General features: G+C 44.7%; 2 protein-coding genes across 3 annotated transcripts; both read left to right on the forward strand.

Annotated features, from left to right (window-relative positions):
- The first annotated feature begins 297 nt into the window (after positions 1–297).
- GSC2 (goosecoid homeobox 2) lies at positions 298–7,198 on the forward strand. Its single transcript, XM_070951132.1, has 3 exons — positions 298–598; positions 5,310–5,560; positions 6,638–7,198. The coding sequence occupies exons 1-3, from the start codon at positions 298–300 to the stop codon at positions 6,740–6,742; spliced, it is 657 nt and encodes a 218-aa protein (XP_070807233.1). The 3' UTR covers positions 6,743–7,198.
- A 2,818-nt stretch (positions 7,199–10,016) lies between these two features.
- ESS2 (ess-2 splicing factor homolog) lies at positions 10,017–27,621 on the forward strand. Of its 2 annotated transcripts, XR_011600808.1 has the most exons (11): positions 10,017–10,202; positions 12,114–12,282; positions 14,010–14,105; positions 14,606–14,775; positions 16,089–16,209; positions 17,731–17,864; positions 19,158–19,260; positions 21,401–21,510; positions 23,056–23,171; positions 24,586–25,272; positions 27,315–27,621. XR_011600808.1 is itself a non-coding variant. In XM_070950413.1 (10 exons), exons 1-10 carry the CDS (start codon positions 10,047–10,049, stop codon positions 24,869–24,871), a joined length of 1,461 nt encoding a protein of 486 aa, XP_070806514.1. In that variant the 5' UTR covers positions 10,017–10,046; the 3' UTR covers positions 24,872–25,280. The 2 variants fall into 2 exon arrangements, 1 of the variants encoding a protein (XP_070806514.1); XM_070950413.1 differs by lacking the exon at positions 27,315–27,621 and having other exon boundaries at positions 24,586–25,280.
- The last annotated feature ends 234 nt before the right edge of the window (positions 27,622–27,855 follow it).

Genomic DNA, 27,855 nt, shown 5'->3' on the forward strand with positions numbered 1-27,855 from the left:
AGAGAGGTGGTTTCTATCCAAGAAGGATTAAAGGACTGTGAGCGAGGATGTGTGTGTGTCTCTGTATATATTTACTACGCTGTTATAAAGCAACTAACTAGATTACAGGAGAGACAAGCGGTGAGGAAGGCACAGTTGGAACTCTTCAAAGAGTTGTCAGAAGGCATGTTCCCCTTCTGAGGAACATTTATGTCTCCCCTTTCCCATTTTTTGGGGGGCAAATTTCCCAACTGATGATAAAGCAGCAGCTGTATCTCCTTCGGTCCCTCAGATGTAGCTGTGATACCACGGAGAAAGATGTCAACCGAAGTTCCTTCAGCACCTGAGCTGGAGAAGTGTCGCCAGAAGAAACCCTACTCCTTCACCATCGAGAGCATCCTTTCGGGCTCGGCGGAGACCAGAGCCCCCGTCCTCTTCCCTTTCTGTTTCCGAGGTATTTGGGAGCAGGAGGACCCCAAAACCTTGTGCTTTTGGGGGAACCTGGCTACCGAGGAAGAAGAGACGGAGGAAGGAGAAAGAGTTGGGTCGTCCTCGTGCGGCTGTTGCTGCTGTCCCAGGGAGCAAGTCCGCACCTGGCAAGACGGTGCAAATTGGCTGGGTGAGGATTTTGGTTGGAAGGTGGGGTGCAAAAGTCTTGGAGGGTGGGGGTAGGGGGCTGCCATTGGGGTGGGGCAGCTCCCTCCAGCCGAACTTTATTGGAGAACTCAGGACTCCGAGGTCAAAAATCAGTCTTGGAGTTTCCTAAAAGTTTTTTGTCCGTTCCAAAGATGTCTGTTTTTGTTCCTTGAAGTGAATTTCTTTGGGGCTTTTTGGATGTATGTGTGTGTATGTGTGAATGAGATCAAGGGGGGGGGGAAGCTGTGAGGATAGGGGGCTGCCATTGGGGGGGGCAGCTCCCTCTAGCCCAACTTTATTGGAGAACTCAGGACTCCGAGGTCAAAAATCAGTCTTCAAGTTTTTGTCCAAAGATTTTTGTTTCTTTAGTTTAACAGATTAGCAGAGTTGGGAGGGACCTTGTAGGTCATCTAGTCCAACCCCCTCCCAAGCAGGAGACCCTACACCATTTCTGACAGATGGCAGTCCAGTCTCTTCTTGAAAGCCTCCAGTGATGAAGCTCCCACAACTTCTGAAGGCAACTCTTGTTCCATGGGTTGATTGCTCTCACAGTTAGAAAATTTCTCCTTGTTTCCAGATTGAATCTCTCCTTGTTCAGTTTCCATCCATCATTCCTTGTCTGGCCTTCAGGTGCTTTGGAAAATAGCTTGACCCCCTCCTCCTCTCTGTGGCAGCCCCTCAAATATTGGAAGACTGCTATCATGTCTCCCCTGGTCCTTCTCTTTAGCCATGCCCAGTTCCTGCAACCTTCCTTCATGTTTTAGTCTCCAGACTTTTGATCATTTTAGATAGACTCAGATTGACAGAATTGGAAGGGACCTTGTAGGTCATCTAGTCCAACCCCACGCCCAAGCAGGAGACCCTACACACCATTTCTGACAGATGGCAGTCTAGTCTCTTCTTGAAAGCCTCCAGTGATGAAGCTCCCACAACTTCTGAAGGCAACTTCTGTTCCATGGGTCGATTGCTCTCACTGTCAGAAAATTTCTCCTTATTTCCAGGTTGAATCTCTCCTTGGTCAGATTCCATCCATTATTCCTTCAGGTGCTTTGGAAAATAGCTTGACCCCCTTCCTCTCTGTGGCAGCCCCTCAAATATTGGAAGACTGCTATCCTGTCTCCCTGGTCCTTCTCTTCAGTAGAGTAGCCATGCCCAGTTCCTGCAACCATTCTTCATATGTTTTAGCCTCCAATTCCCTAATCATCCTGGTTGCTCTTCTCTGCACTCTTTCTAGAGTCTCAACATCTTTTTATAGTGTTCATTCAAGCGAATTTCCTTGGGTTTTTTTTTAATGTGTGAGTGTGTGAGTGTGAATGAGATCAAGGGGGGGATGTGAGGGTAGGGGGCTGCCATTGGGGTACAGCTCCCTCCAGCCGAACTTTATCGGCGAATCAGGACTCCAAGGTCAAAAAAATCAGCCTTGAAATTTCCTAAAAGTTTTTGTCCGTTCCAAAAATGTCTGTTTCTTTAGTTCATCCAAGCGAATTTCCTTTGGGTTTTTTCTTTTTGGATGTGTGTGTGATTGTGAGATCACCAGGCTTTGATGTTATTCTTCCAAAGTGTGTTTGTGTGTTTTACTGTTTCCTTAGTTCATTCAAGCGAATTTCCTTGATTTTTTTTTTTTAAATAGATCTTTATGAATTATTTACAGATTAAAAAAAACACATAGTGTAATCTTCAAACAAATATAAGTTATATATGGGTATACAACACAACACATAAAGACAACCACAAAGAAAGACTAACCGGGGGGGTCGTATCGAACCCCCAAATACTTATTCATAGTTACATCCCGGTAAATACTTTTTGTTCAATTAGCGTTGACTATTTTAAATACCAAACGCTATCTCATTATAATTAAGTATGTATTTAATACTATGTTATTTATTCTATATTTGTCCTCTTCTTTAGCCATATATACCAGCATTCCCAGTTGCTGTAGTATATGGATTCTTTTTGGTCTCTTAGGATATACATTAATTTGTCCAATTCGGCACAATTCAATACCTTATTTATTATAAGTTGATCTGATGGTGTATTTGCATTTTTCCAATGCTGGGCAAGTGCCATTCTCGCAGCTGTTGTAATATGGATGAATAAATGCCAGTCATTTGTTTGCCCACGTCTTTTATTTTATTTTTTTTAACTAAATTTTTATTAGAGTATAAATATTAAAAAAAACATAACATAACATACACACAACAAACATTTATACAACATATAAATAAAAGAAATTTTGTTTCCTTCTTAAGCATTGTTTCAAAGTGACATTCTGCTTGTTATATATTTCTTTTTTTTATTGAAAAGTTTTACAAAAAAAAAATACAAAAATTTTCTTCCCCATGTTCCCCCCACCCTTCCTCCCCCTCATCCCACCCTCCCCCCCCCCGACTTCCCAGAGCAAAATACAAGGTATTTCATTTAACCAATCATAAACTAGATTAATCTACTTATCCTCAAAGTACTAACTCCCCCCCTGAAACCTTAACTCCACTATAGATAACCTAATACTTCTAATGCTAACATTCATTCATAAGCTATTTGATATTTTCTTGTCTGATATTTATTTTGAATATAATCAATCCATCTTCTCCATTCCGATACGTATCTTTCTTGCGTGTGGTCCTTCAAATACGCTGAAATTTTCGCCATTTCTGCTAGGTTTGTTACTTTCAATATCCACTCTTCAATAGTAGGCAGAGAGTCTTTCTTCCAATACTGAGCTACCAACAACCTAGCTACTGATATTAAGTTCAAAATCAATTTAGTCTCTGAAACTGTACAGTCTGTAGTTATACCCAATAGGAACAATTGAGGAGTAAATTTCAACCTTCTTTTCAAAATGTTCTGCATCACCCACCAAATTTTTATCCAAAATGCCTTGATTTTCTTACCATATATGATAATAGGTTGCATCATTACATTCACATCTCCAACATTTAGCTTGCAAATTCGAGTACATACATGATAATTTTTTAGGATCTAAGTGCCATCTATAAAACATTTTATAAAAATTCTCTCTCAAATTTTGTGTTTGCGTAAATTTAACATTTCTGACCCAAATCTTTTCCCACGTTTCCGTCATAACTGGTCTGCTTGTTATATATTTCTTCACCTCTCCTTAATATAATAACATTCTTTTAGCTTGATTCCGAATAAGTAAGAATCTGGAGTTAGGGGGAAACTTGCACCTGTTATCTCGTTCAACCATTTTTTGAATCTTTTCCCAAAATTTCCTGATCTGAGGGCAGGTCCACCACTGGTGAAAGAAAGTACCGCTGGCCGAATTGCACTTCCAACATTTATCCGAGGATCCAGAGATTTCATTGGGTTTTTTTTGATGTGCGTATTTGTGAGTTTGTGAGGGTGTGTGAGATCAACAGGCTTTGCTGTTATCCTTCCAAAGTGTGTGTGTGTATGTTGTGGGGAGGGGAAACGAGAGAGTTGTTGGGTTGCGTCCATGTTTCATCTCTTGGCACCCATCTGTAGCCTTCCTGGAAAATTGTCATATTTCAGACTTAGTACAGCTAGTCCACAATCCAGGTGCTCATTTTACCTACCTCGAAAAGGATGGAAGGCTGAGTCAACCTTGAGCCTTGACGGTTATGACCGTCGCAGCATCTCCATGGTCAGATGATCAAAATTGGGACGCTTGGCAACTGACTCGTACTTATGATGGTCGCAGTGTCCCCGGGGTCTTACCATCCCTTTTTGCGTCCTTCTGAGAAGCAAAGTCAACGGGGATGCCAGATTCACTTAAGAACTCTGCTACTAACTTAATGACCGCAGTGATTTACTTCACAAACTGTGGCAAGAAAGGTCGTAGAATAGGACACGATTCATTGAACAAACGTCTCGGTCAGCAACAGAAATGTTAGGGTCAATTGTGGCCGTAAGTCGAGGACTACCTGTAAAATCATCTTTCCTTCTTGAGCTGATGCCAAGACCACTCTCCCTAGATAAGCAGAGAAAGCATCTCCCTTGAGCTGGGTTGAAGACCACCTTCCATATCATCATCGTCATCATCATCATCATCATCATCATCTTAACGACCCCATAATCTTTGCGGGTGGAGTCTGGGCAACTGAATGGTGCTGAATGTTTACTGGCCGGATGCCTTTCCTGTCGCCAATGCGGAGTTTTGTTCGGCAGATATATTCTCATTGTGCCCAGAAAGAGAAATATCTGCCTCTACCTAGGATTGAACTCACAGCCTCCTGATTGTGAGGCGAGAGTTCCACCGCTAGGCCACCACACCACTCCAAGACCACCCTCCAAGATAAGCAGAGAAAAGCATCTCTCTTGAGCTGGGGAGGAGACCACCCTCCATATCATCATCACCATCACCATCATCATTATCTAAACGAACCCATAATCCTTGTGGGTGGAGTCTGGGCAACGGAATGGAGCTAGCAGAGTGTTTTCATGGCCGGATACTTTCCTGTCGCCAATGCGGAGTTTTGTTCGGCAGATATATTCTCATTGTGCCCAGAGAGAGAAATTTCTGCCTCTACCTAGGATCAAACTCACAGCCTCCTGATTGTGAGGCGAGACCTCCACTGCTAGGCCACCGCACCACTCCAAGACCACCCTCCACAGATAAGCAGATGGCCCTATCTTCCCACACCTTGAGACCAACGGACTGGTTCAAAGCATCTCTGGAGACCAACCCAACAGATTGTCCTTCCTTCTAGGGGACACCAGGTACGCGTGGCCCATGAGGCTCTTCTACCCCCTGGCCAGGCCTTGCAGGAATCACCGCGGCAGCCCGAGCGAGCTTCAAAGCTTCCAGCAGATCCAGCGACGGACACGGCGACATCGGACCATCTTCACGGAGGACCAGCTCCAGGCCTTGGAGACCCTTTTCCATAAGAATCAATATCCAGACGTGATCACCAGGGAACACTTAGCCAGCCAGATCCACCTGAAGGAAGAGAGAGTTGAGGTAATTTTTGGGGTGGGGATCGGGGACAACGGGCAGGGGTGGGGCTGCTGGGGGTTCACAGGAGTTGAGGAGAACATCTAGCTAAGATTCTGTGCAGTTCGGAGAACCCCCCCAAATCCCACTCCAGACATTAAGCAAATGGTCGTAAGTAGGACAGGTAGTCCTCGACTTATGACCACAACGGAGCCCCAAATTTCTGTGGCTAAGCGAGACATGTGTGAAGAGAGTTTTGTCCCATTTTACAACCTTTCTGGTCCCAGTTGTTGTGGTGAATCACCACAATTCTTAAATTAGTTGTGAAATTCTTGAATCCGTTGTTAAGTGAATCCGGCTTCCCCATTGACTTTGGTTGACAGAAGGCCAAAAAGGGGGATCACATGATCCTGCAACCGTCATAAATACGAGTCAGTTGCCAAGTGCCCGAAATTTGACCGTGGGGAGGCTGCAATGGTTGTGTGAAAAGTGGCCCTAAAAATCCCTTTTTTCCGGTGACGTTGTAACTTTGAACGGTCACTAAACGAACTGTTTTCTAAATTGAGGACTACCTGTATTGTTTCCATATTTTGCAACCGTTATGTGGTTCCACTTTGCGCTTAAAAAGGTAAAGGTTCCCCTCGCACATACGTGCTAGTCGTTCCCGACTCTAGGGGGCGGTGTTCATCTCCGTTTCAAAGCCGAAGAGCCAGCGCTGTCCGAAGACGTCTCCGTGGTTATGTGGCCGGCATGACTCAATGCCAAAAGGTGCACAGAACGCTGTTCCCTTCCCACCAAAGGTGGTCCCTATTTTTTTACTGGCATTTTTTACCTGCTTTCGAACTGCTAGGTTGGCAGAAGCTGGGACAAGTCACGGGAGCTCACCCCGTTATGCGGCATTAGGGATTCGAACCGCTGAACTGCCGACCTTTCGATCGACAAGCTCAGCCTCTTCGCCGCTGAGTCCCTTTAAGTCACCTTGTGCTTAAGTTTATCCTTTTCCTTTTTTTTTTTTTTTTTTTAAATATGATTTCATATAAAAACATATTAAATGTGTTTCATGGCGGGTGACGTAACGTCCTTCTCTTTGTTGTCAACACACAGGTATGGTTTAAAAACCGCCGAGCCAAATGGAGACATCAGAAAAGAGCGACGGCTTCGTCACTCATCCTTCCTGGAGCCAAGGTTTCCTCCGAAGAGAACTGTTGACGGAACCGGTTGAACCCAGATTATCCATACAGCAAAAAGCTATAGGTTAGCGGAGTTCGCATATCCTCTGTTTTGGTTAACCACGATTGATTGATCCATCAGCACACGTCAGGCTGTGTTTAGTCGTTACACCTGATTGGATTCCATGCCATGATAGCTCAGTCCTTGATTTACAACCGTTTGCTGAGTGGCCATTCGATGTTGCAACGGCACTGAAAAAAATGACTTATGTCTGTTTATCACACTTACGACTGTTTGCAGCATCTCCGCGGACACAGGATCAAAATTCAGACGCTTGGCAATTGATTCATATTTATGACGGTTTGCAGTGTCCCAGGGGTCACGTCATCCCCTTTTGCGACCTCCTGACAAGCAAAGTCAATGGGGATTCACTTAACAACTAGGTTAACAACTAACTTATCGACTGCAGTGATTCATTTAGCGACGATGGCCAGAAAGCTCATATAAAGGGGCAAATTCGCTTAACGAATGTCTCACTTAGCAACGTAAATTCTGGGCTCAGTTGTGGTCGTAAGTCGAGTCAGTGACCTGCATTTATTTCTTCTCTAGTAAGCAGTTAGCCATTACGCCGAGCGATTAGCATAAATTACGATTAAATTACGAGACACTTCCCTGCTGGTCTGACATACTTGTCCTCTACTTACGACGACAACTGGGATCAGACTTTCCATTGCAGCCGTTAAGTGAGTCACACCTGATTTTACAACCTTTTTCATGCCGTGGTTGTTAAGTGAATCATGAAGTTGTTAAGCGAATCCACCCTCCCCCATTGGCTTTGCTTGTTCGGAGCAGGCTGGGAAAGTCACAAATATATGCCGTATGCAGTGATCCCGTGATGGTCGTAAGTTCAAGGACCAGTCATAAGTCATAAGAAACTAAAGAGCCATTTGCCTGAAATGCGATAGGAACTCCTGTTTGAGCACGGGGTTGGACTAGAAGAGCTCCAGGATCCCTTTCCATCTCTGTCCTTCCGTTATTTTTTTTCAGTGCCATTGTAACTTCCAGCAGTCGATAAACGGATGGTTGTATGTTGAGGACTTGTAGTTGCTTTGCTAGCCAACCCAAAAGCCCAGAGTAGGATTTCAACATAAATTTTTTTTTGCAAAGTCGATGTTTCTAGCGAACGCTTCTGGCCAGTCGATGTAGCTACAGTTTTATCTGCTTTCAGCCCAGATCTTTTAAAAACGAAACACTCCGTCGCTACACAGGCAGACAAATAAAAAAATAAAGAAAAATGAACGTCGTGTTTTTTATTTCCTTCCGTGCACATTTGTTGCTTGTTTTAAACCATTTAGTGGTGTGTGATTCTTGGAGGCTTTTTAGACCAGTCCTCTCCGTGTTCTCCTGTCAATCACAGCTTCTTTTCAATTGTTGGATGTTCAACGTTGCATCGGATTTGATGTTACCAAGCCAGCGTGTTCTTTGCTTGCCCCTTCTTCTTGTCCCATTCTTGTCTTGCATGTAATAACAGCAGTGAGAATTATGTATACGCAAAACGGAAGTATGCCTGTAGATGAAAATGTAATAAAGAAAATATTAGACTGTGCCGAAATGGACAGGTTAACGATGAAAATTAAGGATAAAGAGGAAACAGAGTATTATTTAACATGGGACCTATTTTATAAATGGTTAGAAAATAGAGGCAGAACTTAGTAAATTTATAATTGAGGATGATTAATAAAATAGAGGTAAAGTATATATAGTTATATATAAGCATAACACGATAAGCAATATTATTATTGGATTACATTCCCCTGACTAGGTGGCTCAGTGGCTAAGACACTGAGCTTGTCAATCAGAAAGGTTGACTCAGCCTTCCATCCTTCCGAGATAGGTAAAATGAGGACCCGTATTGTGGAGGCAATAAGCTGACTTTGTATAAAAAAGAACACCGCTTAGGGGGGCCCAAAAGCCCTACTAAGCAGGTATATACAAAAGTATGAAGGCTATTGCTTAATGCATTGTAAGCCGCCCTGAGTCTCCGGAGAAGGGCGGCATATAAATCGAACCAATACATAAATAAATAAAGGTCGGCAGTTTGGCGGTTCGAATCCTAAGTACAGCTCTCCTGCGTGAGCAGGGGGTTGGACTAGATGACCTCCAAGGTCCCTTCCAACTCTGCTACTGTTAAAGCCCGATAAATTGTATAGCGCGATCAGAAGTGAATATTATATTGTATATATTATGAGAATAATGGCTATAATTAAAATTCTATTCTATTCTATTCTATTCTATTCTATTCTATTCTATTCTATTCTATTCTATTCTATTCTATTCTATTCTATTCTATTCTATTCTATTCTATTCTATTCTATTCCTATTCCTATTCCATTCCATGTTCTGTTCTGTTCTGTTCTGTTCTGTTCTCTTCTCTTCTCTTCTCTTCTCTTCTCTTCTCTTCTCTTCTCTTCTCTTCTCTTCTCTTCTCTTCTCTTCTCTTCTCTTCTCTTCTTCTCTTCACTTTTCTCTTCATTCCATTCCATTCCATTCCATTCCATTCCATTCCATTCCATTCCATTCTTCTATTCTATTCTATTCTATTCTATTCTATTCTATTCTATTCTATTCTATTCTATTCTATTCTATTCTATTCTATATTCTATTCTATTCTATTCTATTCTATTCTACTCTACTCTACTCTACTCTATTCTGTTCTAATTAGAGTGTATAATATTATGTGTACTCAAAAGAGATTTGATAAGGACAGTACGCCGTCGTTGCAGAAATGGAAACGTGATGTATAACAAAAGGAAAATGTATAATAAAAAATAATATTAAAAAAAGAAAGAAATAGAAATCAATCAACCAACCAATCAATCAATAATAAGAGAGGTGTAGTGGTGGCAGAGGCGCAAATCCCCGCCTTTCAGATATCCACTTGGCTTTTTTTGGAGGAGAGAGGGAAAGGGGTGAAATTAGAGGGTCTGAGTCTAAGATCAGCTAAACGACGACCCTGCAGAGTAGACTCGGTCGCTCCCAAGCCACTCACACACGTTCCCAACCCCGCTGCAGCTGCGAACAGAACCCGAATCGATAGCGCGCTGCCCCTTCGCCTTACCTCTACATCACGGGTGTGCTGACGTCACGAGGAGGTGGACCCACACGCTCAGATTGCCACCCCTTCGAGGGGGGAGGGCGTGGCCTCGGTGCGCACGCCGGGACGACGTACGTATGGGGAAGCGCTTCCGGTGTGCCTCCGGAAGTGGCCGTATTTCCGGAAGTGAGAGCCCTTGGCGGCCCAGGCCTGGCTTGCGTTGCCACGGGAGACGATTCGTGGGGCGTCATGGAGCCACCGGGGAGCCCGGCGGGGTGCGGCGCTTCGGCCCAGGCGCTGGTGCCCGTCCAGGCCGAGGCTTCGGCCGTAGCTCTGCGGAAGGAGGCGCCTCAGGAAGCCCCCAAGTGCCCCAAGAGGGTCCTGGATGAGGATTCCTACATTCAGGTGAGGGGGACGAGGCCGAGGAGGCCTTCGAGGGACCCGGCTGGCCGTCGCCCCTCAGCCCTCGGGCAATTTCCCGCCTGGTTGGGGGTCCAGGGCTCTTTTTTCTCTCCCCTCCTGGCCTACCTCGCAGGGTCGTCGTGCAGAGGGGGGAGGGGGAGGAGGAGGAAAACAAAATAAAATATCCCCCCCCTCAAATAAATTCCATTCCATCCCTTTCATCCCTTACTCCAATTTATAGTTTGCTAATATCGCCCTGGCTTTACTGTTTTTTTTTTTTCTTCTTCTTCCGATTAATTTTTATTTATTTTATATAATTTTTTTCCCCCCAAACATATCAAATCAATGCATGGACAGCGCGGCACCTGCCGGTCCTATATTCTAATCAGGGTGGATAAAAATCAATGATTTTTTTTAAAAAAATTAAAAAAAATCAGATTTTTTAAATTTAAATCGGATTTTTTTTATTTAAATCGGATTTTTTTTTTTTAATTTTTATCGAATTTATTTTAATAAAAAACTTGGGGTAAAAATCTATCGTAAGGTAGTTTTCTATTTAAGATACATAAATCATTTAGTTGATTCAGCATGAAATGGAGCTTAGTTATGTAGCAGGAGGCTGTATATTCTGCAACACTGGGACTATCGGTGAGTCAACCGCGGGTCAAAGGAGTAGCAGAGATGACAGTTGCTCTTTAAAAATTAGGATTTAAATCGAGTTGATTTAAATCGAGCCTTTTTACTAGTGATTTAAATCATGATTTAAATTGTGATTTAAATCACGATTTAAATTGTGATTTAAATCAACTCGATTTAAATCAAATCCACCCTGATTCTAATACAAGTAAAACTAGTAGAATTAAATGGTATTCCTGGCTGGAGAGTAAAATGGTCATAAGTCACTTTTTCCGGTGGTGGTGTAACTTTGAATGGTCACTAAATGAATGGTTTGTAAGTCGAGGACTGCCTGTATTCCCATTTTTTTTTTTTTTATTGTATTTTGAAGCAGCATAAATCTTTAACAGAATAACGGAGTTGGAAGGGACCTTGGAGGTCATCTAGTCCAAGCCTCTGCTTTTAAGGGCTCTGGATCATTTATTTATTATTTATTTATTTATTTATTTATTTATTTATTTATTTATTTATTTATTTATTTATTTATTTTTATTTTTATCTTTTTTATTTTTATTTTTGTCTCGATCCATGTTTTTCTGATTGTTTTTATGGCAGTTAAGAGTGATTTATTTATTATTTATTTATTGGTTTGATTTATATGCCGCCCTTCTCCGGAGACTCAGGGTGCCTTACAATGCGTTAAGCAATAGCCTTCATACTTTTGTATATACCTGCTTAGTAGGGCTTTCGGGGCCCCCCCTAAGCGGTGTTCTTTTTTTATACAAAGTCAGCTTATTGTCCCCACAAACCGGGTCCTCATTTTACCTACCTCGGAAGGATGGAAGGCTGAGTCAACCTTGAGCCTGGTGAGATTCGAACTCGCAGTAATTGCAGGCAGCTGGCAGCTAAGTGCTACTTTTAACAGTAGTTTAGTCCACTGCGCCACCAAGGCTCTTGTGATTAACACATGTCTCCAAGAATAAAGTAGTGCAAAATCCAAAAGACTAAAAAGTATATATATATATATATATATATATTACTTACATAAACTTACATAAACAAATATATATATATATATATATATATATATATATATATATATATATATATATATATATATATATATATATTTGTAGTTTACATTGCTTGTTAAAACTCTTTTTTTAAAAGGGTTTTTGGGTTCCAATCGCTCGACCCACCCTATCAAAAGATAAGACTTCAGAATTGTGTAATCCAAATGCCTCTTGTTTTAAATATTTATTGGGAAATGTATTTTTTGTTCTTCTGAATGCTTTGCAGAGCCTGGAAAAAATCATCCAGAGGGATTTTTTTCCTGATGTCGAGAAGCTGCGTGCCCAGAAGGAATACCTGGAGGCCGAAGAGAGCGGCGATTTGGAGAAGATGAGACAGATAGCCATCAAGTTTGGCTCCTCGCTGGGCAAAGCTGCCAGAGATACTCCTGCACCTTGTAAATATGAATGCCTGATGGGTTGATGGAGTCGATTCATGGTGCCATCGAGTCATTTTTGGTTCCTGGCCAGTATATGCTTTCTCCACGAGGATCTGCCCCTCACCTGGCCTTCAGTTCTCCCAAGGGTGCATTCGTTGCCCTTTTAACTGGGACTGTTCACCTCTTGTCCCAATGACCGACCGATCCAGATTAGACCCCCTAGGACAGTGATGGCTAACCTTTTCCGAGCCGAGTGCCCAAAGTGCATGCATGCCCGAACCCCCAAAATGCAATGCACACACGGCCCCCAAACATGCACCCCATGCATTCATGCGTGGCCCCCTGCATGCATGTGTGGGCCCCCTGCATGTGTCCCACCCCCCGCACATGCGTGCATGTCCCCCGCATGTGCCCCCACACATGCATGCACCCCCCCACGCCCCTCCTCACGCATGCGTGGCAGAGACCTGAAGACCAGCTGGCTGGCAGGAGGCATGTTCGCATGTGCGGCAGAGCTGAACTGGGGCAACGGCTCACGTGCCCACGGAGAGGGCACTGCGTGCCACCTCTGGCACGCGTGCTATAGGTTCACCATCACAGCCCTAGTATCTAATCTAGGTTGATCACTGGGACCAGAGGTGGGACACGTATATTTGCCTTCAGTGTCCATCTTACCACTGGTTAACCCCTTCTCTCTCTCTCTACAGTGGTACCTTAGTACTCATCGTTAATGGGTTCTGGGAGGCATGACAAGTACTAAAAGAGGAGAGGGCGTGGCCGGCATCGGGCGATACAGTGTGGATTCTGGGGCTCCAGGAGAACACCGATATCCTAGCCGATTTTGGGGATCCCCAGGGATCATAGCTGTCTTGTGGAGACAGTGAAGAAAGAAAACACTGGCTGGCATGGATAGGGAATGAGCAAGTTCCCTGAAGTGCCGGCATTAGTCTTCGACCCGTTGGCGAAGGAAGACAGCCATTAAGGAGCTGTCACAAGCCATAACGGCCATGATCAGAAAGAGGGAATGTAGACAAGTACTAAAACTAATGTGTACCAAACAAACCATGTGACTTATCACGTGACCCTTTGTTTGGGCCGGAAAGGTATTGAGTCACGAGGCAGCCGACACTGGCTAGTTTTAGCTTGTGTGTCAAGTACCAAGAAAACGACAAATACCGGGTCAAAATTTTCCAAAAATGGATGTCACCAAGGTTGAGAAGCACTGATCTAGTCTATCTAAAAATAATAGGCCAGCATTTCATAGTCCTGTTTTCTATTTCAGAATTGCTTGGTCCAATGTATCAGAGTAGAGAAGATAACCGTTGCCATATAGCGGTCAGTGTACTGGCTTAAGATCGGAGAGACCCAGGTTTTAAGTCCGATGCATTTCTTGAGTCCCCTGAAAAAAGGGCAGTATATAAATCCAACAAACGTAAAACAGCCAATCCTGAATAATGATGATCCATCGTGTGTCCTATTACAAATCAAATTTGCTCGTAGTTTTTCTTTGTCATTTGAAGACACCGGTCGATGTATAATTAATTACCAATTTATTGGAGTGTTACCTTGATTTTCTTTCACCAAGAAACAAAACTTGGCCTGGTAATTCCCCTGCCCTCAGCCCCAAAGCATCAGTTAGGCTAGCCAAATTTGAGTGTTTTTGGATTTTTTCAATGTGGACTAGAAGTTTCAGAGCAATAATTTTCTATACTTTATAAACCTGTGTTTTGTGTTCCTTGAGACAGATGTCACCCCGGCAACCTTTGAAACCCCCGAAGTTCACCCCGGTGATCCTTCTGTGCTGAGTAAGCCCAAGTTCACCGGGAAATCTCTAGATGAAGGTAAGCAATTTGATTAGTACCTTTGATTGCTTCGTGTACGGCCCTTTGGGTTTGACTTTGAGAGGGATGTTCCAGTGAGTCGCAATATCAATAGCACTTAGACTTATATCGCTTCACAGTGCTTTTACAGCCCTCTCTAAGCAGTTTACAGAGTCAGCCTATCGCCCCCAACAATCTGAGTCCTTATTTTACTGACTTTGGAAGGATGGAAGGCTGAGTCAACCTTGAGCCAGTGGGACTTGAACTGCTAAACTGCTGGCAATCAGCAGTCAGCAGAAGTAGCCTGCGGTCCTGCACTCTTGTTGTGAACTAGGCTTACTGAGTCATTACAATACACAATTAGTCCAAAAAAACCCTATTTTATTGTAACAGCTGAGAATTACGTTCATTCCCAACTGAGTCCCAATTAGTTGCAAAACAAGTCCTTCGGAAGAATTCCTTCAGGATAATCACCAACCTTTTTCTTATCTTTCCAAATTGCATTTTCTTTTATTTTTCAGGAGAAACGGAGGAGGAAGAAAACAAAGACTCCCTGCCCTGTTTGGACAACTTCTTGGCCAAACACACCAGTGAGGATAATGCTTCCTTCGAGCAGATCATGGAAGTGGCCAAAGAGAAGGAGAAAGCGAAGCATTATTGGCTTTACGAAGCCGAAGAGGAATTCGCCCAGGTAAGGAGCAGCTTTCTATATATGGTGGTTTGGAGCCATGGGTTTAAAGGATTGCTCCTCCCTTGGTCAAAGGAAAGAGGCTTTTAAAATATGTGTGTGTTTGTGTGTGTGTATAAGATTTTTTTTGTTCTGCTTTTATTAAAGACCCAGAGAGAAAGGGATTGGCCCAAAGTCACCCAGCCGGCTTTCATGCCTAAGGTGGGACTAGAACTCACTGTTTCCTGCTGATTGGCCCAAAACCACCCAGCTGGCTTTCATGCCTAAAGTGGGATTAGAACTCACAGTATTCTGGTGATTAATCCAAAATCACCCATCCGACTTTCATGCCTAAAGTGGGACTAGAACTCACAGTCTCTGGGTGATTGGCCCAAAGTCACCCAGCTAGCTGTCATGACTCAGGAGGGATTAGAACTTGCTATCTCCTGGTGATTGGCCCAAGGTTACCCAGCCGGCTTTCATGCCTAAGGTGGAACTAGAACTTACTGACTCCTACTGATTGGCCCAAAGTCACCCATCTGGCTTTCATGCCTAAGGTGGGACTAGAATTCACAGTCTCTGGGTGATTGGCCCAAAGTCACCCAGCTAGCTTTCATGACTCAGGAGGGGCTAGAACTTGCTGTCTCCTGGTGATTGGCCCAAAGTCACTTAGCAACTTTCATGCCTAAGGTGACACTAGAACTCACTGTTTCCTAGTTTCTAGCTTGGTGCCTCCACCACCAGCTGGCTCTCTAAACTGGCTTTTCTTCTATTCCTCACTTTGGAAAGATGACAGTAGTGCCACACCATTCCTTTTCAAAAGTGGACAGTTTTAAGTTATAGAAAAATAATACCGTCTTATTCTGCACAACAAGCAACCCATGGTTTCTGACGGCCTTTTTGTGCAGCTACCTGTCACCCTGCTTACCCAACCGAATGCTTTTCAACTAATAAATAACAATTAAACCCCCCTGAAAATTCTATTTTCTCCCAAGACAATTCTCAGCCCAACCTGTGCGCCTGAGAAAGCCACATGCATACATTGCATCATCCCTTTGGCTTCGCATGATTAAAACATCACGGCCCTCGGCCCCTCGAAAGCCATGTGCAATTACCTTTGTGAAGTAAACCCACACTAGGGGAAGGAGGCCCTGAGGCTTTCCCTGTCTGACCTAATTGCACACAGGAGACGCCGTTGAGTTCCACGGAGGAGAAGCTGGAAATGCTCAAAACGCTAAAATATTAATTTACTCCTAGATATATTGCAAGATCATCGGGCGCGCATCCTCCCTTCTGTTCGTGCTTGCAGCTGATGGTGTTTTTCTCTGTTGTTTCAGCGGCATCAGGAGCAACTAGCTCTCCCGTCAATGGAAGAGCAGCAGGCCCTGGGGAGTGGGAAAGCTGGAGTAGAGACATGGGAATACAAGGCAAAGAACTCGCTGATGTATTATCCACCAGGTGAGGCTGCTTGTGCTCCTCCTGACAAGGTCTGTTTGTTGTAAAAAGGAGAGCTGGGTAATAATGGTGTTTTTCTCACCACCAAACCTACACTGGTTACTCTTTGTTACTTGTTAAGTCAGCCAGGTTTGGTCTGGTAGTTAAGGCACCAGACTAGAAAGCAGGAGATAGTTCATGTCGTGTCCTAGGTGTGAAAGCTGGCTGGGTGACTTTGGGCCAATCACCAGGAGATGGTGAGTTATAGACCCACCTTAGCCATGAAAGCCGGCTGGGTGACTTTGGGTCAATCACCAGGAGACGACGAGTTCTAGTCGTGCCTAAGCTATGAAAGCTAGCTGGGTGACTTTGGATCAATCACCAGGAGACAGTGAGTTCTAGTCCTGGCCTTAGCTATGAAAGCCAACTGTGTGACTTTGAGTCAATCACCAGGAGAAGGTGAATTCTAGTCCTGCCTAAGCTATGAAAGCTAGTCGGGTGACTTTGGGTCAATCACCAGGAGACAGTGAGTTCTAGTTCCGTCTTAACTATGAAATTCGGCTGAGTGAGTTTGAGCCAGTCCCTCTCTCTCAGCCCAACCCACCTCAGAGGTTGGTGGTTGTGGGGAAAATAGGAGGAGGTAGGTGCGTTGGATATCTTTGCCGCCTTGAGCCATTTATAAAAATAGCAAAGGCAGAATACAAATAATAAACACACCGGTCCCTACTTTTGATTTTTCTTAGAAGCAGTGGCCAAACAGAGGACATCCTCTCTTGTCTCTCTCCGTTTGTTTCGATCCTCAATATTTTCTGTCAGGGCAGTGATGATTTAAAGCTGACCAGCCGTTGTAAGGCTGTGGACCAGGATGATGAACTGAGGATGAGTCAGCAGGGTTATTGCCCCTTTAAGACTGAGGATGAGTCAGCAGGGTTATTGCCCCTTTAAGAAGATGTCTATATAAGGGAGGCCATTAGAGGGCCCCTCTCTCTCTCTCTCTCTCTCTCTCTCTCTCTCTCTCTCTCTCTCTCTCTCTCTCTCTCTCTCTCTCTCGTCGTGTTTATCTGCATTGTAGTTCTCTGTGTAGAGTTGAAGATTGATTGCTTACCTGGTATGTGCCTACCACGTGTATGTCTGTATATAGAAGTCTTGTATATAAACCACTGTTTATAATGACAAAACCTCTGTGTCCTGTATTTTGCTCCTGGGTTGTCTCAAAAATAGTAGTCACTCTGTAAACACTCTGGACATTTTCATATTTTTGAAACTGCCAGGAAAAGAAATCTCCGTTCTTTCGAATCTGCCTTAACTTGCCTTGTTTCCGTCTTGTCGCGGAAGAGAAGCGATAAAGGACAGGACAAGAGAAAGCAAGCTTCTTTCGATCTTTTTTGGCTCGGTGGGCGATTCAGGTCTCTGTTCTGGTGGCTTGAGGTTGTCTCGCTCTTTGCTCACTTCTGCCCTTTCGCTGGAGAAAAAGGGCCAGGCATTCATGTCGCGTTCCCCCAATTTGCAGGATGGTGAGTCATAAAAGTGCTGTGTCTTTTTCAGGAGTTCCCGATGAGGAAGAGGTGTTTAAAAAGCCACGTGAGGTCGCTCACAGGAACACCCGTTTCTTGAAGGATCCCTTTAGCCAAGCAGTGAGCAAGAGCCAGCTTCAGCAGGCAGCAGCCCTCAACGCTCAGGTGAGGGCATCAGGTTTCCCATGTCCGTTTTATGTATAAGTGGGCTATTTCTGCTCTTTTGATCTGGCAAAGGAAACAAATGAGAAATAGAATAGAATAGAATTCTTTATTGGCCAAGTGTGATTGGACACACAAGGAATTTGTCTTGGTGCATATGCTCTCAGTGTACATAAAAAGAAAAGGTACATTGGTCAAGAATCATAAGGTACAACACTTAATGATAGTCATAGGGTACAAATTAGCAATCAGGAAACAATATCAATATAAATCATAAGGATACCAGCAACAAAGTTACAGTCATACAGTCATAAGTGGGAGGCGATGGGTGGTAGGAACGATGAGAAGATTAATAGTAATAGTAATGCAGACTTAGTGAATAGTTTGACAGTGTTGAGGGAATTATTTGTTTAGCAGAGTGATGGAGTTCGGGAAAAAGCTGTCCTTGTGTCTAGTTGTTCTGGTGTGCAGTGCTCTATAGCGTCGTTTTGAGGGTAGGAGTTGAAACAATTTATATCCAGGATTGGAGGGGTCTGTAGATATTTTCACACCCCTCTTTTTGACTCATGCAGTATACAGGTCCTCCATGGAAGGCAGGTTGGTAGCCATTGTTTTTTTCTGCCGTTCTAATTATCCTCTGAAGTCTGTGTCTGTCTGGTTGGGTTGCAGAACCAAACCAGACAGTTATAGAAGTGCAAATAACAGACTCAATAATTCCTCTGTAGAACTGTATCAGCAGCTCCTTGGGCAGTTTGAGCTTTCTGAGTTGGCGCAGAAAGAACATTCTTTGTTGTGCTTCCTTGATGAAATAATGGCAGAATGGGAAAGAAGGAAGGAAGGAAGGAAGGAAGGAAGGAAGGAAGGGAAGGGAAGGGAAGGGAAGGGAAGGGAAGGGAAGGGAAGGGAAGGGAAGGGAAGGGAAGGGAAGGGAAGGGAAGGGAAGGAAACAGTAAGCTGAGGAAGGAGAAGAAGGAAGAAAAGGAAAGAAAAAGAAGGAAAGAAAAAGAAAAGAAAGAAAAGAAAGAAAAGAAAGAAAGAAAGAAAGAGGAAGGAAGGAAGGAAGGAAGGAAGGAAGGAAGGAAGGAAGGAAGGAAGGAATTTCTGAACATTCTAGTTTACCTGGGGGAAAAAAGTTGGTTCCTCTGCTTTAATTCCATTTACTGAAATGTGTTTTGTTTTTTTAACAGTCTGAGCCTTTTCAGCTGTTTCCCTCCCACTTTTGCAGGGAGGCAGGCTGCGCCTTTAAAGCACTCTGTAATTAACGCTAAGCGTTATTTCCTCTCTTGTTAATCCCAGTACAAACAAGGGAAAGTGGGGCCCGACGGGAAGGAGCTTATTCCCCAGGAATCTCCGAAAGTAAACGGATACGGATTTGTGGCCACGCCCTCCCCCGCTCCGGGTAAGAAAGAAAAATCCTTCTTTGTTGTGTTATTTTTTTTCCCCATCCACCCACCTACACGGTTGCAAATGGTGATCCCGTAACCCTACAATCCTGCAACTGTGCCAGTTGCCAAGCACCTGCATTTTGATCACATGCAGTGGCCGTTGTAATATGAGGACTGGCGTAAGTCAGTCCTCATATTACAACTTAAAAAGGCCCCCCCCCGTGCCTTTGTAACCAGTCACTAAACGAATGGTTGTTAAGTCAAGGACTCTGTAAATCATTAGCTTTTGATTCATGGTATGCTAAATACATACATACTGTCAAGTTTCGAGGTCGTCTCAAATAAATTGCATTTCAAACAAAGTCTTTGAAGAAAAACTCCTATTTATTAAGCACGACATTCTAAACCCGACTCCATCGAAGCCAACACTGACTTCCAGACCCAAAACCCTCCCTTTCCGTTCCCCACTCCTCTGCAGTCATTGGCCATCTTCCAAGTCACTCTACCCCTAATCTACTCCAGCTCAAAGGAATTTCCCCCCTCCCATCCCATCTCCTAGAGGATATTATCTCCAGGGAAAATAAGTAGGTGAAAAGTCAAACGTCCCTTTCCAGACGCCTCCGCTTCTCCTTCTTATGTCAGCACTAGAGTAAATGCAGCTTGAAGTGCTGACGCATACATACATACATACATACACACACACACACATACACACATACCACACACACACACACACACACATATACATATGGGTTTTCTATCGAAGCAACCTGGTCTACCCAAATATGGGAAGGAGCATACTGCTTCTTTCGCCTTTCAGCCCCAATCCAGGAGCCCTTAGGCAGTCGCTTTCACGACAAATTATTTTTTGTAAATATAAATTTAATACATACATATACATATATACATATACACATACACACACACTACAGGATGTCCTTTGACAGAACTTGTATTTAAGCTCTGGTTCTTTCTATTATTATTTTTTTCCCACCTTCTTCCATATCTATGTAAGAACAAAAGGATTGTCCCAATAAAGGAGAATATTTGTAGCTCAGGGTTGACAAGAGAGTTCCTTGATGCCATCTGAGCTTGGTGGTTTTCTTGCAGGCGTTTCATGACCCATAACATCATCAGTGCTACAAGGGAGTGGGGTTTGCTATTGATGATACTGTTAAGGATATAGTTGTGAGATAACCAGGACTGGTTATGAAGCAGAGCGTAGAGTTTTGCGCACGGAAACGGTGCTGAGAGTAATTGTGAATAAACTGAATATAAACTGGTAAAGTATTTTACTTATAGAGCAAGGCAAAATCAAAGTCCTTTTACCAATCCAAGTCTTAGCCATGCATAATCAATCCAGAGATACAAAACTTCTTACCGGTTCATAGAACAATATATGAATCATTCAGGAACGATATTAAAACAGTTCATAAAAGCAGTAATAAATAAACCATGATCAAATTGACCATGTAAAGAGATCAGAGATATCTACAACATAGCAGCAGGTAATAATAATATGGTGTAATGTCCACACTGACCACAATCAAGCTCTCCTTAAATACAGTTGCTACAGAGCTCATCCAATCAGGATACAGAATGACTCAGCAATACTCTTAAAGCTATATTATACATATTCATACTATAAACACATAATGTTGGCTTATATATTTCCTGGCCAACTAGTTAGGCAATGACCGTTTCCTAACAGATACTACCTAATTTGGGTCATGAAATGTCTGCAAAAAAACAACCAAGCTCAGAGAGCACCAAGGACTTCATGGTGGTCCTCCTCCTCCTCCTCCTCCTCCTCCTCCTCCTCCTCCTCCTCCTCCTCCTCCTTCTCCATCATCATCATCCTTCATCTTCCACCCCATCCCTTTCTTGCACTGATGATATCTAGTCTGGGTAATGAAACATCTGCAACCAAACAACCAACCTTGCTCAACCAAGGGGCACCAAGGGCCCCTTCAAAAGGATTGCTTTTATTTATTTATTTTTTTAAGGATTCAGTATCTTCTCTTTCGTAATCATGTCTCTTCCAGCTGATCTGTAAGGAGAGGGATCCCTCACCCCAAATAATTTGAATCGAGCAGACTAGCCAATCGTTTCCTGCCACGTCAAGTACACTGATTGGCCAATGTGTCTTTCTAGGTGTGAATGAGTCCCCTCTTATGACCTGGGGGGAGATAGAAAGCACCCCTTTGCGGTTGGAAGGCTCTGACACACCCTACGTTGACCGGACGCCAGGGCCGGCTTTCAAGGTATTTAAAGTTCTCAAACATTCCATTGGAATCTTATCCCTATACAGGTAGTCGTCAAATTACGACCACAATTGAGCCCCCCCAAATTTTGTTGCCAAACGAGATGTTTGTTTAAGGGAATTTTGCCTCTGTTTTACTTTTTGCCACAGTCGCTAAGTGAATCGCCGCAACATTTCATTTAGTAACACGGTTGTTAAACGAATCTGGCTTCCCCATTAACTTAAATAGTTGAGTCAGTACAGCGACACCCGTTGTGGCCCGCCGGCGGCCAGCAGAGCTGGCAGCAGAGGCAGACAGTGAGGAGGTTGGGGAGGAACATGGGCCAGTCCTGGGGGCTGGGGAAAGCTCGGATGAGGGCTCTGTGTCGGAGGCAGAGAGGGAGCTAGACAGCAGTGAGGCAGAGGAACAGCTGGGGCCTGTTCCCAGTGTGCACATGCGCAGAGCTGCCAGAAGACGAGAACAACTAAGAAAGCAGGGTCGACTTGGGAGTAAAGCCACACCTTGGAGGTGATTGGCCCCTCCCATAGGAAACAAAAGAGGAGCGAACGGGGAGGGGGCTTTTGCAGGAAACAATTTGTTCGGTCGGTCGTTTCAAGAGTGGAAAGTTCTGTTCGTGACTCTAAGAGACTCTGTGCCAAGTTTGGCCTTGTACTGCGGTTGGAAACAAGTTACGTGGCAGCTTGCCAAGCGAGATAAGGTTTGTGTTGATAAATATTCCTTTGAAAAACCGTTTGGACAGGCCTTGCTGACTGTGAATGAAAGGAATTCACAGCCGTGTAAATAAAAGCGGTTTTGCCGGGACCGAGACTCTGCTTCCTGCTTTTTTTTTTTTTTTTTTTAAATTTGATTTATATGCCGCCCTTCTCCGAAGACTCAGGGCGGCTTACAATGTGCTCAGCAATAGCCTTCATCCTTTTTGTATATTTATACAAAGTCAGCTTATTGCCTCCACAAACTGGGTCCTCAATTCACCTACCTTAGAAAGGATGGAAGGCTGAGTCAACCTTGAGCCTTGGCGAGATTCGAACCCTGCAGTAATTGCAGGCAGCTGGTCTTAATAACCAGCTTAATAACAGGGTGCCTTAGACCACTGTACTACCAATAGCTCTTTTTTTTAAGGGACCTTAGGTCAGAACGCCATTTGAGTCTTATCCCTATACAGGTAGTCGTCAAATTGCGACCACAATTGAGCCCCCCAAATTTTGTTGCTAAACGAGATGTTTGTTTAAGGAAGTTTTGCCTTTTGTTTTACCTTTTTCCACAGTCTCTAAGTGAATCACTTAGCAACGGTTCATTTAGTAACACGGTTGTCAAACGAATCTGGCTTCCCCATTAACTTAAATAGCTGAGTCAGCGCAGCGACACCTGGCTCTTAACCTGCCCTGATTTGGATGGCGCTTTTTGCGGAAGAGTTTGGGGAAATAGGTTCCAGACATCCTGCTGTAGACATCCTTTTTTGGCTTTCTCAGCCAGCGAGAAAAGGAGGATTAAGCTACGGTCGGGAAGGATCGGACTCCCAATCAGCTGGTTTTTTTTTTTTCACAGATCCTGGAACCCGGGCGCCGAGAGAGACTGGGGCTTAAGATGGCCAACGAAGCAGCTGCTAAAAACAGAGCCAAGAAACAAGACGCCTTGAGGAGAGTGACAGAGAACCTTGCCAGGTGAGCGATCCGTCAAGGTAGCGCACTCACAGCGCTTTTGCAGCCTTCTCTAAGCGGTTTTACAGAGTCAGCCTGTTGCCCCCAACAATCTGGGTCTTCATTTACCTGACCTTGAAAGGATGGACAGCTGAGTCAACCTTGAAACCGGTCAGGATCGAATTCCTGGAGCGGGCAGTGCGTTAGCCTGCAGTACTACATTCTAACATATTGCAGAGAGGGAGGGACGGAGGAAAGGAAGGAAGGAAGGAAGGAAGGAAGGAAGGAAGGAAGGAAGGAAGGAAGGAAGGAAGGAAGGAAGGAAGGAAAGGAGGGAGGGAGGGAAGGAAGAAAGGGAGGGAGGGAGGAAGGAAGGAAGGAAGGAAGGAAGGAAGGAAAGGAGGGAGGGAGGGAAGGAAGAAAGGAAGGGAGGGAGGGAAGGAAGGAAGGAAGGAAGGAAGGAAGGAAGGAAGGAAGGAAGGAAAGGAGGGAGGGAAGGAAGGAAGAAAGGAAGGGAGGGAGGGAGGGAAGGAAGGAAGGAAGGAAGGAAAGGAAAGGAGGGAGGGAGGGAGGGAAGGAAGAAAGGAAGGGAGGGAGGAAGGAAGGAAGGAAGGAAGAAAGGAAGGAAGGAAAGGAGGGAGGGAGGGAAGGAAGAAAGGAAGGGAGGGAGGGAGGAAAGGAAGGAAGGGAGGGAAGGAAGGAAGGAAGGAAGGAAGGAAAGGAGGGAGGGAAGGAAGAAAGGAAGGGAGGGAGGGAGGGAAGGAAGGAAGGAAGGAAAAGGAAGGAAGGAGAGGGAGGGAGGGAGGGAGGGAAGGAAGGAAGGAAGGACAATAGCAATAGTACTTAGACTTATATATTGCTTCATAGTGCTTTGCAGCCCTCTCGTAAGTGGCTTACAGAGTCAGCCTCTTGCCCCCAACAATTTGGGTCCTCATTTTACCGACCTCGGAAGGATGGAAGGTTGAGTCAACCTTGAGCCAGTAAGGATTGAACTCCTGGCAGTGGAAATGCAGAATTAGCCTGCAATGCTGCATTCTAACCACAGGATGGATGGATGGATGGATGGATGGATGGATGGATGGATGGAAGGACGGAAGGAAGGAAGGAAGGAAGGAAAACAGCAAAAGCAATAGCACTTAGACTTATATACCGCTTCACAGTGCTTTCCAGCCCTCTCTAAGCAGTTTATAGAGTCAGTCTCTTTCCCCCAACAATCTGGATCCTCATTTTACCCACCTCGGAAGGATGGAAGGCTAAGTCAACCTGGAGCCGGTCAGGATCGAACTCCAGGCTGTGGGGTAAAGTCCGCCTGCCCTACTGCATTTCTAACCACTGCACCATCACACCATCCTAGCTGCGGGCAGACCAATGCTTAGTAGAACCTTTTATCTGAAGAGGTTATCTAATTTTGTTTTTTCCTCCCCCCTCCCCCTTCCAGCCTCACTCCGAAAGGACTCAGCCCGGCTATGTCTCCCGCCTTGCAACGCCTAGTAAACCGCACTGCTAGCAAGTTCACGGACAAAGCTCTCCGGGCCAGTTACACCCCGTCCCCTGCACATGTGAGAACCCCTGGCTACAAGACCCCTTCTGGTGCCTTGCAGACCCCCACGGTCACCCCTACTTCCAGGACGCTCTCCCAGACCCCCGTGGCTCAGGATCCCACCTCTATTACGGACAACCTGTTGCAGCTGCCCAAAAGACGTAAAGCGTCGGACTTCTTTTGACCCTGTGCTCTTGTTGGGGGTCAGGGGGAAACTCAGAAGTGGCCAAAATATACCAAAACCGCCGAAGCCCACCGTTGATCAAAAGCACCAGGAGACGTTTGCTCGGGGTTCAGGATCGTTCCTGCCTTTGAAGTCCTGGGTTGTCCCTAATCCTGGCTAGCCAGTGAGAAGGGAGCGGATGGAAAGTAAGGCCTTTTGAGTTGGAGATTGGTTGAAACTTTTGGATCGATTGGCCAAGAAGACGGTAATCTTGCACTGCTTGCACTGCACCGGCCCTTTTGAACGCCGTTTGCTGGTTTGCGTCGGGGTGCTCTCCTCTTCCATTGATTAAAGACAGACTTCACCTCAAGACCCGGCAGGAATCTGGATCGTGGTGTGGCTCTGGCACCCATTGTTGCGAGGTGAAAGACTCGGGGGATGGGGTGGGGGGAGAGAGAAAGGGAGAAAGAGGGGAGAAAATGAGAGAAAGAGAAAGAAAGGGGGGAGAGAGTGAGAGGGAAAGAGAGGGAGAGAGGGAAAAAGAGAAAGTGAGGGGAGAAAGAAAAAGAGGGAGGGGGAGAGAAAGAGAAAAAGGGAGAAAGAAAGAGAAAGAAAGGGGGAGAGAAAGAGTAGGAAGAGAAGAAAAAGGGAGAGGGAGGTGGTAGAGAATGAGAGAAAGAGAAAGGGGGGGAGAGAAAAAGGAGAAAGAAAAAGAGGGAGGAGGGAGAGAATGAGAGAAAAAGAAAGGGAGAAAAGAGAGAAAGAAGGGGAGAGTGGGAAGAGAGAAAAAGAAGAGTGGAGAGAGAATGAGAGAAAGAAAGGTGGGGAAGAGAAAGGAGAGAAGGGGGGAGAGGAAAAAGAAAGGGGGAGAGAAAGAAATAGAGGAGAAAAAAGAGGAAGAGGGGAGAGAAGGAGAGAAAAAGAAAGAGTGGGAGAAAGAAAAAAGAGAGAGAGAGAGAGAGGACAAACTAGTTTCCAGTTAGGGGTGTTGTATGTTGCTACCCTGGCATCTTGGTGGCCTGGTGCAGCTGGCAACGTGTCCGCACCTGGTTAAAATTGGCAGCAGGTTCTCGGCTTAGTGACTGACCAAAGGCCTGGGATATTTCTCTTGGCCTGGGAGTTGAGAAAGAATTTACTTTATAGAAAGCAAATTTATTCCTTCATTCTTCTCCTATAGAGATCCTGAGAGGCTTGCTTATGCATCAAAAGCGGGGAATATTTCGGGTTTCAAAACCTTAACGGGCTCTAAAACATGGGTCGGAATAATGTTGATCAAGTCTAACTTAATCTTGCTTTGAGAAGCGTTATTGATGTCCTCCTGTATTTGGATCCTAAAGAAAAATAAAAAAGATATTTAAAGCCGGGCAAGATTTCTGAAAGTCTGCTAAGAAAATTTCAAAGCCAAACTGAGTTACTGAAAAGGGGGCAGCAATTATATAAGCAATTATATATCTGAGAGGGACGTGGTGGCTCAGTGGCTAAGACGCTGAGCTTGTCGATCGAAAGGTCGGCAGTTCAGCGGTTCGAATCCCTCGTGCCGCGTAACGGGGTGAGCCCCCGTGACTTGTCCCAGCTTTTGCCAACCTAGCAGTTCGAAAGCACGTAAAAAAAAAAATGCAAGTAGAAAAATAGGGACCACCTTTGGTGGGAAGGGAACAGCGTTCCATGCGCCTTTGGCGTTGAGTCATGCCGGCCACATGACCACGGAGACGTCTTCGGACAGCGCTGGCTCTTCGGCTTTGAAATGGAGATGAGCACCGCCCCCTAGAGTCGGGAACAACTAGCACATATGTGCGAGGGGAACCGTTACCTTTTAATTATATAAGATTGACTCCAGCGCGGGGGGGGGAAAACATACTAAAAACTCGTATAGCCGAGTTGGTGAAAAACACAGCAAGCTGGATCTCTTGCAGCTATCGTTGCTATTCAAGAAGACTCCATTCCTTTGGCTTTGAATTATTTGCTTATTCTCCTCCTTACCGGCTTGGATAATTTTTATGTCTGCCTCTTTAAAAACTAAGAAATCGAACTTCTTCGATGGAAGGACTGAGAATAAACACCTACGTATAAAGCTGCCTTTTTGTCCTGACCTAGGCTTTCTTAGAAATTAAACAGCACAAACATAGTCCCGGCAAACCTCTTTAATTCATACGGCTGTAAATTACTTTCATTTACAGTCTGCAAGACTTGATAAACAGTCTTTCAGAGGAAGGTTATCAACACCCACCTATCTCACGTGGAACGCTGCCAGAGAGCTAATTTCCAGCTGCAGGGCAAGGCCAAACTTGGCACAGAGTCACAAACAGAAGTTTCAACTCTTGAATCGGCCAGATGAACTAATTGCTTCCTGCAAAAGCTCATGTCCCGTTCGCTTCTCTTTTATGTCTTATGGGAGGGGCCAATCATCTCCAAGCTTTACTCTCAAGTTGACCCTGTTTCCTTAATTGTTCCTGTCTCCTGGCAGCTCTGCGCATGTGCACACTGGGAACAGGCTCACGCTGTTCTTCTGCCTCACTGATGGGAGACTCCGGAGGCAGCAAAGAACTACCAGATGGCCTTGGCCCCCTCTCTGCTTCCAACTCAGAGCGCTCGTCCGAGCCTTCCCCAGACTCCAGGACTGGCCCACATTCCTCCCCAATCTCTTCACTGTCCATCTCTGCTGACCCGCTGGCGGGCCACAACACTTTTAATGTACTCAGTTTTTGGACGGGGCCGATATTCTAGGGATGAGGACAACTGACACTACACTGAATAAATTCCACATTTTAGTTTTTGAGTGGTTGCTTTGTGGTATTTCGCTCTGATGGGCAAAGATCTCCTAGGAGGCCTCTATGGGTTTCAGTAAACATAAGACAGCAAAAGAGAATTGCGAGCCAGAGAGGGAAAGTGGATTTGATCAGCTCCCTTGGATAAGTTCGTTAATATAAAAATTAAAAAGGAAGTCGTACAGTGTCCCCGTTTGACTGTTGTTGAAGCAGTACAAAGACAACACTGTGTTAAAAGTA

Source organism: Pituophis catenifer, unplaced genomic scaffold, assembly GCF_029215685.1.
Source record: "Pituophis catenifer annectens isolate HBS135680 unplaced genomic scaffold, rPitCat1.0.hap2 SCAF_10, whole genome shotgun sequence".
Taxonomy (NCBI): Eukaryota; Metazoa; Chordata; class Lepidosauria; order Squamata; family Colubridae; genus Pituophis; species Pituophis catenifer.